This window comes from Stegostoma tigrinum, chromosome 10 (assembly GCF_030684315.1).
Source record: "Stegostoma tigrinum isolate sSteTig4 chromosome 10, sSteTig4.hap1, whole genome shotgun sequence".
Classification (NCBI taxonomy): Eukaryota; Metazoa; Chordata; class Chondrichthyes; order Orectolobiformes; family Stegostomatidae; genus Stegostoma; species Stegostoma tigrinum.
The window spans coordinates 67667083-67679346 of NC_081363.1; the positions used below are offsets into that span (position 1 = coordinate 67667083).

The 12264-nt window shown below is 41.3% G+C and overlaps 2 protein-coding genes across 8 annotated transcripts in view; one reads left to right on the forward strand and one right to left on the reverse strand.

Moving 5' to 3' along the window:
- Positions 1-12264, reverse strand: part of aven (apoptosis, caspase activation inhibitor) — a 75458-nt gene that overhangs the window by 61393 nt on the left and 1801 nt on the right. The window contains exon 2 of the mRNA XM_048537487.2: positions 10701-10866. Within this exon, the coding sequence (XP_048393444.1) occupies positions 10701-10866 (166 nt within the window). The remainder of the gene's footprint in view (positions 1-10700; positions 10867-12264) is intronic.
- LOC125455448 (uncharacterized) overlaps positions 1-12264 on the forward strand; it is a 52656-nt gene that overhangs the window by 4582 nt on the left and 35810 nt on the right. For 5 of the 7 annotated variants that reach the window (XR_009446246.1, XM_048537482.2, XM_059649218.1 and 2 more), the window contains exon 2: positions 249-322. The exons of the other annotated variants lie outside the window; for them this stretch is intronic. Coding sequence is in view for 4 of the 5 variants with exons in the window: in XM_048537482.2 (XP_048393439.1) it covers positions 249-322 (74 nt within the window). In the remaining variant the exon portion in view is untranslated. The remainder of the gene's footprint in view (positions 1-248; positions 323-12264) is intronic. 7 annotated transcript variants of the gene reach the window in all.

The following is a 12264-nucleotide window of genomic DNA, read 5'->3' on the forward strand; positions in this document are numbered from 1 at the left end:
ACCTTACAAACCATCAATTCACACAGGCTGCAAAGGATATAAATCACTTGTGGATTAAACATCATGTGTGATTATAGAGACTGATTTATAAGTGGCAGTTCCCTCGGCAGGTGGCACAGAAAGAACATTGGCTCAAAATCAACTGCCATGTTTTCTCCTTGCTGGGCTCTCTTTTTCATACCATTTCTTCGGTCCTCTGCTTTTTCCACACCCTTTCTGACTGCCTCTCTCTGTGCACCAATCTGCAGCAAGGACTTTCCTTCACGAACACCATTCCCAGACAACTTGAATTCTCAGCTGAAGACATCCTTCTAACATTGACGTGAGTGAACCAGCATCTCATGCTGATAGCCAGCTTGCCATAATGCATGTTATTGAAATGCCTGCAAACTGTCTTGTTAGGAGATCCCAATTTTCACCTGAGGTAGCAGAGGTGGAAGCAGTTCAGGTGCTTTCCATGCCTCACAACCTCATTACTCTATAGGTAGATGCTCAGAGCACAAATCTGGTATAGATGGAATCCTGCACTTTCAATTCATTTGTAGTTGCTTTTTAATTGACTTCTCACTTTTCAATTCTTGCTGTGTAAGTTTAAAATTAGGCATTTTTGAAATGGTCCTGAGGAGTGCAAGATGAAAAGTTTCATCAGTACCTATTTTTTCAGCACTACTGACGTTCCGTTCTACATTACTAGAGTGAAGGCTAAGGAATTAGATAAACTGATCTATTTATTCTAATGGACAGAGACTAACTTGATTGCACGGATCTGACAGACAAGCCAAGATGCACATTAGGACCTTGCAAGGTCACGATGCACTACCCTCCATAGGAATTGCCTTGGGCTTTTGAACCTCCAAAGGGTAATTCCTTGCTCTAGAGCTCTGTATAACAGTCTCTGATTCAGTGTTAAAATCAAAGAGAATTTTGATGTACTTAACTGAATAGCCAGCAAATGTTAAGACTGAAAAATCCTAGTTTATCTGCTGGGTAACTACAGAACTGAATTCCTCAAATAATCATCATGATGCACCAACTCCCCAGTGCTCAGACTATGACCCAACTCAACCCCAGTGTTGGTCTGACACCCATGTTAACTTTACTGACCCAACTGTCCTTCACAAACCCCTGACCAGCCATCACAGCTCAATCTAACTACCCTGCCAAACAGACTTGTCTACCCACCATAATCCAACTACTTCTGCTCTTTTGCTCCACCAACCCAGCCTGATTAACTCCCTGTCCTAACTCCTGATATGACTAGTGGGCCCCAATTCCACATCACACTACTACACCAGATCTGGTAATCATGCCCAAGACCTGACTACACTCCTAATCCAACTAACCATTAACCACCTGTCACCGTATACACAGATGTTGCACATCCAAGAAATGTACCCATTCATTTATCCAATCACATATTCAATAATATCATACAGGGCATGTCCAGTCTGCCATCACCTCCCCCACCATGTTACAGAGCTGCAGTATTTTTTTGATGGACTGTACATGTTGTATTCCTGGAGAAGGCAAGCTTGGAATCCAAAAATGCAGAACTGCGTCCAGACGCAGGAGCGTTTGAGTGGCAATCCAAAAATGACTGTAGCTCTTCAGACGATCCAGGCCACTAACAGCATTACATTGAAAGATACTCTACCACATTAGCTACACTTCAATTATCAAACAGACAGGGCAGTATCACAATATTATCAGTCTTACAATGTATCTCAGACTCACTTAAAATAAAATGACAAACTGAGCTTACAAATAGTACATACGTGATCAATATCAATTGAGTAATATCAACACATGACAAGAAATAACAAAAAGATTATTTTTCATGATGTTCATGATAGCAAACACTTTAGTGTTTGTGTGATGTACACTTGGAGCTGTAGGAGGATTTTCCATTTTTGGGGGCTACTGTGCTCTCCATTAATCAGATTTCCTCCAAAATTAACAGTCTCTACCCAATCATAATTAGCAACATGAATGTACCTAATTTCTTTACAAGAACTCTCATCCCATCCTTCTTATCACCTTGGTGTTTTGTCACCATGATCTCTAACCAATACAGGACTCTATGACTAGTGCCATGATTCATCTTCACTTGTTCTAGAGCTATTCAGTAAAAAATGTTTAGCCTGTATTGAAAGGAAATATGTGAGTCACGAGCCACCCTGCCAAGTAGGGAAAGCTTTTGTCTAGAACTCTTCACAAGCTATACACAGTTTTCTGAAACACCATTTGATGATGGGTAATATAGTGATACCAAGTTAATTTGATACAGAAATATTTCCAACACCTCTGACGTAAAATGCCAACCACTGTCAACCATCAAAATGTTTGGCAACACAAACTACAAACCTCAGGAAGGCAATAGAATATTTTCCACTGGCTTCCAACTTCGAAGAAGCTCAACACTCTATCCGGGTAATGTAGCCTACTGACTGATAAACCATCTCAAACATTCACTTCCTCCAGCACGGGCACGCCATAGCAACAGTGTGCACCATACCAAGATTTCCTTGACAACACCTTCCAACTTGCAACCTCTACCACCTAGAAGAGCAAAGATGACAAATACACTATCCCCTTCCAAGTCACCGCTATCCTACCATTTGAACATAATTGTCTTCCTTCACTGTCAGAGTTAAAATCTGGGCTGATTCTCTCAGGCTCTGAGTGACCCTTTACGTCAAGGACTTTAATGGATCAATTAGGTGGCTCAACAGTACATTCTCAATGTCAATTAGGGATGGGTAATGAATGCTCGTCTTTTCAGCGATGCCCACATCCCAGGAATACATTACTTTAACCATTGTGGGCTGCATGGTAGCTCAGCAGTTTGCACTGTGGCCTCGCAGCACCAGGAATCCAGGTTCAATTACACCCTCAAGCAACTGTCTTTGTGGAGTTTGCACATTCTTCCCATGTCTGCGTCGGTTGCCTCCAACTGCTCCAGTTTCCTCCCACAGTCCAAAGATGTGCAGACTAGGTCAAATGGCCTGCTAAATTGCCCATAGTGTCCAGGGATGTGTAGATTAGGTGGGTTATAGGGGGATGGGTCTGGGTGGGATGCTCAGCGGGTTGGTGTGTACTTGGTGGGCCGAAGGGCCTGTTTCCACACTGTAGGGATTCTTTGATTCTATGATAGCGTTACATGAGAGATATTTGCAGCTAACTAAACACAGTGCTGCAGTCATTTAAATATGTTAAGCAGAGTTCTGCTCTTATTTCATTTAGATTGTAACACAATATGAGTATTACAAAATTTAAATATTCTAATGTAATTCTTTTATACCTGTTTAATTATTTTGATTCTTAGGATCAATTAATTTCAAACTTTGTTCTTTTATCTTAACTATGATGCGATTAGACATGAGTTAGGAAGCATGGACTGGGAGCAATTGTTCCATGGTAAGGGCACTATAGACATGTGGAGACTGTTTAAGGAACAGTTGTTGCGAGTGATGAGTAAATATGTCCCTCTGAGACAGGCAAGAAGGGGTAAGATAAAGGAACCTTGGATGACGAGAGCGGTGGAGCTTCTTGTGAAAAGGAAGAAGGTAGCTTACATAAGGTGGAGGAAGCTAGGGTCAAGTTCAGCTAGAGAGGATTACACGCAGGCAAGGAAGGAGCTGAAAAATGGTCTGAGGAGAGCCAGGAGGGGGCACGAGAAAGGCTTGGCAGAAGGAATCAGGGAAAACACAAAGGCATTTTACACTTATGTGAGGAATAAGAGAATGGTCAAAGAAAGAGTAGGGCCGATCAGGGATAGCATAGGGAACTTGTGTGTGGAGTCTGAGGAGGTAGGGGAAGCCCTTAATGAGTTTTTTGCTTCTGTCTTTACGAAAGAAACGAACTTTGTAGCGAATGAAACCTTTGAAGAGCAAGTGTGTATGCTGGAATGGATAGAGATACAGGAAGCTGATGTGCTGAAAATTTTGTCAAACATTAAGATTGACAACTCGCCAGGCCCGGACCAGATTTGTCCTCGGCTGCTTTGGGAAGCAAGAAATGAAATTGCTTCGCCATTTGCGAAGATCTTTGCATCCTCGCTCTCCACTGGAGTCGTACCTGAGGACTGGAGAGAGGCAAATGTAATTCCTCTCTTCAAGAAAGGAAATAGGGAAATCCCCGGCAATTACAGACCAGTAAGTCTCACGTCTGTCGTCTGCAAGGTGTTAGAAAGGATTGTGAGGGATAGGATTTATGGCCATATGGAAGAGCATGGCTTGATCAAATACAGTCAACACGGCTTTGTGAGGGGTAGGTCATGCCTCACAAACCTTATCGAGTTTTTTGAGGATGTGACTAGAAAAGTTGATGAGGGTCGAGCTGTGGATGTGGTGTGTATGGACTTTAGTAAGGCATTTGATAAGGTTCCCCATGGTAGGCTCATACAGAAGGTCAGGAGGAATGGGATACAGGGGAACTTAGCTGCTTGGATACAGAATTGGCTGGCCAACAGAAGACAGCGAGTGGTAGTAGAAGGAAAATATTCTGCCTGGAAGTCAGTGGTGAGTGGGGTTCCACAGGGCTCTGTCCTTGGGCCTCTACTGTTTGTAATTTTTAGTAATGACTTGGATGAGGGGATTGGAGGATGGGTCAGCAAGTTTGCAGACGACACAAAGGTCGGAGGTGTTGTTGACAGTATAGAGGGCTGTTGTAGGCTGCAGCGGGACATTGACAGGATGCAGAGATGGGCTGAGAGGTGGCAGATGGAGTTCAACCTGGATAAATGCGAGGTGATGCATTTTGGAAAGTCGAATTTGAAAGCCGAGTACAGGATTAAGGATAGGATTCTTGGCAGTGTGGAGGAACAGAGGGATCTTGGTGTGCAGATACATAGATCCCTTAAAATGGCCACCCAAGTGGACAGGGTTGTTAAGAAAGCATATGGTGTTTTGGCTTTCATTAACAGGGGGATTGAGTTTAAGAGTCGTGAGATCTTGTTGCAGCTCTATAAAACTTTGGTTAGACCGCACTTGGAATACTGCGTCCAGTTCTGGTCGCCCTATTATAGGAAAGATGTGGATGCTTTGGAGAGGGTTCAGAGGAGGTTTACCAGGATGCTGCCTGGACTGGAGGGCTTATCTTATGAAGAGAGGTTGACTGAGCTCGGTCTCTTTTCATTGGAGAAAAGGAGGAGGAGAGGGGACCTCATTGAGGTATACAAGATAATGAGAGGCATAGATAGAGTTGATAGCCAGAGACTATTTCCCAGGGCAGAAATGGCTAGCACGAGGGGTCATAGTTTTAAGCTGGTTGTTGGAAGTATAGAGGGGATGTCAGAGGCCGGTTCTTTACACAGAGAGTTGAGAGAGCATGGAATGCGTTGCCAGCAGCAGTTGTGGATGCAAGGTCATTGGGGTCATTTAAGAGACTGCTGGACATGCATATGGTCACAGAAATTTGAGGGTGCGTACATGAGGATCAATGGTCGGCACAACATTGTGGGCTGAAGGGCCTGTTCTGTGCTGTACTGTTCTATGTTCTATCTCCTAATCTCACCTTTTAACTCCATTTGATTCTTCTCTTGCTTTCCTCTTTGTTGTATCACAAGCTTATTTTCTTGTAAACCAGATACTTGATACAATTTGAATAGGACAGCAGTATGATTAATCTTATGATTTAACTGACAAATAACCTCCAGAGGGCACCATTTAACCTCTGGATCAGGTGAGGATTGTAGGAAAACTCATAGACATGGCATCACCACTCCTTAATGCAGTACAGCGACATACTGCATCACCGGAGATTACAAGGTGTGGGGCTGGATGAACACAGCAGGCCAAGTAACATCTTAGGAGCACAGAAGCTGACGTTTCGGGCCTAGACCCTTCATCAGAAAATGGGGCGGGGGAGAGGGTTCTGAAATAAATAGGGAGAGAGGGGGAGGCGGATCGAAGATGGATAGAGGAGACAGACAAGTTAAAGGGGCGGGGATGGAGCCACTGGAGGAGAGTGTAGGTGGGGAGGTAGGGAGGGAATAGGTCAGTCTGGGGAGGACAGATAGGTCAAGGGGGCAGGATGAGGTTAGTAGGTAGGAAATGGAGGTGCAGCTTGAGGTGGGAAGAGGGGATAAGTGAGAGGAAGAACAGGTTACAGAGGCAGGGACGAGCTGGGCTGGTTTTGGGATGCAGTGGGGGAAGGGGAGATTTTGAAGCTGGTGAAGTCCACATTGATACCATTGGGCTGCAGGGTTCCCAAGTGGAATATGAGTTGCTGTTGCTGCAACCTTCGCGTGGCATCATTGTGGCACTGCAGGAGGCCCTAGATGGACATGTCTAAGGAACGGGAGGGGGAGCTGAAATGGTTCGCAACTGGGAGGTTCAGTTTATTGCGAACCGAGCGAAGGTGTTCTGCAAAACAGTCCGCAGCCCAATGGTATCAATGTGGATTTCACAAGCTTCAAAATATTCCCTCCCCCTACTAAATCCCAAAACCAGTCCAGCTCGTCCCCTCCTCCCTAACCTGTTCTTCCTCTCACCTATCCCCTCCTCCCACCTCAAGCCGCACCCCCATTTCCTACCTACTAACCTCATCCTGCCTCCTTGACCTGTCCGTCCTCCCCGGGCTGACCTATCCCCTCGCTACCTCCCCACCTACGCTCACCTCCACTGGCTCCATCCCCATCCCTTTAACTCGATTGTCTCCTCACCACCTATCTTCTCCTCTATCCATCTTCGATCCCCTTCCCCCTCTCTCCCTATTTATTTCAGAACCCTCTCCCCCTCCCCCTTTTCTGATGAAGGGTCTAGGCCGGAAACGTCAGTTTTTGTGCTCTTAAGATGCTGCTTGGCCTGCTGTGTTCCTCCAGCTCCACACTTTGTTATCTCGGATTCTCCAGCATCTACAGTCCCCATTATCTCCTCTACTGCATCACCTGTTTTGTTGCTTCCTTTGATACCTGTATTTCTTTTTTATCATGAATATTTTAATCTTATTATTGTATTCTCTCTTTTTGGTAACAAAATAAGCAGTGTAAAGATCCTGAACAATTGTATAAAGTTAAGCCAACCTAAACAATCTAATAACAATGTAAAATTGGTGAGATGGATATGGAGGGAGTAACATTGGACATAGCAAGAGGCATTTATATTATAAAGTTCAATTACAATTGAAAACTACCATCAGGATTGTTCATTCTTTCTTGGAGTGTTTTTAAAACATTCCCTCTTCAAAATTGTCCATAAACAATTATTTACAGAAAACAAAATCCGATGGAAGAGAGGAATCCTGTTAAGGACAGAAATGAATTCTTTCAGAAAGATACTTAGTCACACAAAAGCTACACTTTATGACCAGCATAACCTAGTAGTGCTTGTCAATCTTAATAATCCCAGTGTTCCAGAGACATTTGTACTCCTTTGAATCCAAGCTACGGTCATTGGGAATCTGAGACAGCGCAACATCCTCCATAGGGGATCTGGGAGCTATGTGAACACAGAAAACAACAGCGTGTCCCTTCAACCCATCCGATTGAATAATTTTAAACAGGCAAGGGAAAGATAAACCAAGATGTATAAGTGTGGACTTGTATAAATATTGGGAGGATCTTCATCTGCAAAGTTCTTTCCATATCATAAATCAGCCTGAGCTAGAGATATACAGTCACTCCTTCAGCAGCCATAACTTTTTCTGTCACGATTGGTTGCTAAATCATGGCTAAATACTGCAAATGCACAGTTTTACATGATTCCAGTGCAAGTTTATCAACAATGTGGTGACATAGTGTAGTTTGTGTGGAGATGAGTGCATCAGATAGAACCTCTGGATATCTGTGCTTAACTGCAAAAGCAGATACAAGCTATTGCTGCCCCGGTTACACCACAATCACTGGGAGAGCTGATAGACAATTTTTCTATAAAAGGTATCTGTAATTAAATGAGATAGTAAGAAGTGCCAATGCTACAGTCAAAGATTGCACAATGTGGAGCTGGAGGAACACAGCAGGCCAGGCAGCATCTGAAGAAGGGGGACAACCCGAAACGGTAACTTTCTTGCTCCTCTGATGCTGCCTGGCCTGCTTTACTGCTCCAGATCATACTGTGTTATATGTGAAATTAAATGAAATTGCCCAGACACTTCATTAAGCTTAAATATTTGCCATCTCTATTTCATTGTGACAGCTGCTTTTAGTTGGAGCAGCAAATGGAACTTACAAACTGGTCTCATTGCTGGGGATTGACACCAGGGGCTAGAAGGAAATCAGATGGAGTTCCTCCTGCAAAGCGTTTATTAGAAGGCTAACACATGCATTCTTTGGCTATAATTGATTCCAGCAGCAAAAAAAAAATGAACTAAAAAGCAACAGGCTTCTGTCACAGTCAGAATGCATGTGTTCTCTTTTACTGCCCAGGTATACAAGAAATATGCTTTTGCCCCTTCAAAGTGAGTACCAATTCATTAAGTCCAGCAAAAAGCTTTTTGAGAGCTTTTTTTAATGATCTAACATTTACCCTGGATTTAACGCAATGTTTCACTCAGCTGTCTACATACTCACAAAGATTAAATATAGATGATGGTAAAATATAGTTACAGCTTATAGTTCACACAGGTCTGCAGTTTCTTAGATGGAGTTAATGCTTTACTGTTGACGTGAATATCTGATAAATAGGATTCTTAGTAGGTTTGGATAGATTGGTCAGATTCTTTCTCCTTGTCCCCCACTTTCAAGGCATGGTGTTTCTTACCTTGGGTGCTTAGATGTCTTGCAGCTATTTTCTTGGCTCTCACTGGAACTCTGTCTGCAAAATAGCTTCTAGATGACTCAAAAGCAGATTATAAAAATGCTTCCCTTATCATGTGACTTGACTTGTTCAAAGGTCTTACTCCAAACGGAAAACGTGACATATATGTTGATTCCAAATACAATGTGGCATTTGACACAGTGAGGCACTAGGGATGACACACCAGTAGAAGGCTGGTAGATACAGTAGACGGTTGATAGGTTTTATTCATATTTACCTTACACATGTAGAGCTTTAGTGTTTCCTTTTGTCTAAGGTGAAAGCAGAGCAACAAGCTAGGTGAACCTCTGCAGTCGTTTTGAACTGAGTCATCCTCAAACAGAAAGATATATATAGTCCTCAAACGGTTACAGATGTTCATGCTTAATTTGGGCATCCGCTTGAAAATTAGGGCTGCCTAAAGCTCAGCGTGCCACAGATTACATGATTGGAAGTGGCCATTTTAATAGCCTGCATCCAATTTTATAAGTTTTTAACTGAACCTCCTTAACGTGGTGGGATATGACGCTTGCCAGCCTCATACTACTCAGCAGAGTGCAAAATCATGTGTCATCCTTCCTAACAGCTGGTAACCTTAACCCAACACAGACAAGCGAAACTATTTCAGCAAATCCTTCCCCAACTCCCATAAGACAAGCTAGAAAAGGTCATGGCTGTCAAACAGAACACTGTGGGCCAAAACTAAACACAATACTCCAAATGCCAGAGCATCTAATCCTTATTTGCTTAAATATTGCGCTCTTAGTTTTGAACTTTATGCACTTAGCAGGATTGCCAAAAATCCTATTTACTTTTCCTATAGCAATCTCGCATTGCTCCTGAACATTTAATAATTGTTTGATGCCTACCCCAAGACCTTTTCCCCAGCTAAAGGGCACCCATTTGTGAGTAAGTTGCTTGGCTGAATGTAAATAAATTTCTTTTTCACTTAAAATGACATATGTCGTTTGTCATTAACTTTAATGTAACCATATCAGCTGACAAGCTGATACTCTCCTCTTGACAATCTATGCATATAGTTTTACATCTACATCTGAAGACTTAATTGTAGTAATCATGAATTTTAAAAAATCCAAACGCTTGAAATGTAAAATGAAAATAGAAAATCCTGCAGTACTTCTATTAGCATCTGAAAAGAGAGAATGAGATCTTGACATGTTTTTGACATAAATACACAAGTATTTGAATAAAAGGGGCAGAAGGTAGAATGGAAACAATTGATCAATATACTTGTGACACATGAAGAATTCCTGTCTTCAATAACCTGGAAACTGCTAAGTGTACAGCGAAGCAAAGAAAATGTATAAAAAGACAAAGAGTTACAAATATCCAAGTTTGAGAAGACTTATTAAGCTGTGAAATGAAGCAACCAACTTTAGCTTTTTTTCTTGGCCCATATTAGTTACAGTCAGAATGTTGGCCAAGACACTGGATCATTGTTTGTCTCTTCTTCAAGTAGTACAATCAGTTCTTGTACATTAACCAGATTTGCCACTTGGGAAAGGAGGGACTGCAAAAGAAGCAACTGAATGGATGGTTTCAATCTTAGCAACAAAGAGCCCACATGTTTCTCCCTCAATGTGTGGGTGAGAGTGGAGTGGTCAACAGAAACTTTTTTAATCAGATAATCGGTAGCGCAATAAAGAAGCCAAGGATTATTTGCATGATTATTCTGGAGTAATGTACAGTGCGGTGTGCTTGGCATGGTCAAACCAGATATGGTAAGGAATGGTTAAGAGTGTTTGTGTACCAGATATACTAATATTCCTTAGATGTGAGCAGAAATTGATGCTTCAACTCACTAATCTTTCACTTCTACTATTCTGTACTAAAAGGAAGGATTGAGGATCACATTTCAAATTAAGCAGAATGTCTTTTTGAGATTAAAGTTTAAACGTTGTTAGGCGCTATTTCTGCACACTTTGAAGATCAATGATGTCCTACCTGCAGAACTCAGCAGCACATTGAAATCTGTACCTCGCAAAGATTCACCACCTTCATCAGGCTCCTTTTCTTCAGTTTTGTATCTGTCCCAATTTGAAACTATTTGTCTTCTAGAAAATTCATTTGGTTGATCATAATCTTCTTTTATGCCAATGGCATCCTCATCCTTTCAAATAAAAAAAATGTTTATGATATATAATCCTTACTGAATTAACAGATTCAATATCCAACATGTAACATACTTGTGTTCTGCCAAGGACTCTTGTTACTATCTCTTTGCATGTATTTTATATGTATATTTTTGCTTAATCAATCTTGTTCAATTTCATAATCTATGCTCAATACTACAATGTAACCATATGGGCTACTTCAATCCCTTACAGGCAAAGGGACATCATTGTTATCACTGCCTACCATGAATAATAGGATGGGATTAGTTTGTAGACTCTGAACATGAATACTTATCTAACACAAATTTAGTACATAGCCACCCACAATCTTCGCACAATAGCCCTTGCAAGGTGAAGGACTGGAAATTCACAAAATTTCATGAGGGTCACTTTAAACTTCACAGCCTAATGTATCTGGCATCTGTACACTCTGAAACCACCATAGATATATACAAGACAATTGTTATGCCACATTTGGACAGCATAGAAATATAAACAATGTGCCTTTCACTTTCACTAAACACTGTACCTGCTATACATATTTCTGTAACCTTATTTAAGAAAATTCAGAATAATGTTGCTTGGACTATGCAATTGCCAATATAATATTCCATCAATTTGAAGAGATCATGAATGAATGTTGACAACATACACAGTTTCTGGAGCTTAGTCAATGGTAAAAGGGTTTATTGTACACTCTTTGGCCAGCAAGAGGACAAAATGTCCAGTTTCAGGCATCACTGATGTCTTAATGGAAACTGGATTTTCTAAAGAGCTCTAAATCAAGTGCATTGACAAGAAGATAAAATTGTACTAAAGAAATTAAACCATAAATCGTGATTTTACATTCAACAGACTGCACACCAAACATTCTTCCTGGAGTTAACTGGAGCTTGTGAACTATCATGTCAGTTACAATATGTTAATTTTCAGAAAAACTACATGTTATTATTTTTTGTTAAAAAAATTTGTCAAAAACTAGAGTCAATTTATACTCAAGGTGAAAATATGAAATAACAAGGGTTTTTAGGTCAAAAATCACCTGCAACATTTTATATTAGGTTCACTTTTACATGGACCTAAAATAAAGACCAAAACTGTATCCAATACTTTAAGAATAAAAACAGAAAGTGCTGGAAATATTCAGGTCTGTTACTCTCACCACAGATGTTGCCAGAGTTAAATTTTCAAGTCAAATATAGCTCTGCTTGAATTCTCTGCAAAACCCATACTTGACTCAAAATGTTAACTCCATTCTCTTTGCAGCTGCTGCCTGACTGGAATATTTCTAGCATGTTGTTATTATTTCAGATATCCAACATTCAGAGTATTTTGCTTTTATCGCAGTCTCCTGGTGCAGTCTTACTATTATTGTACAACTGGCATAAGACATC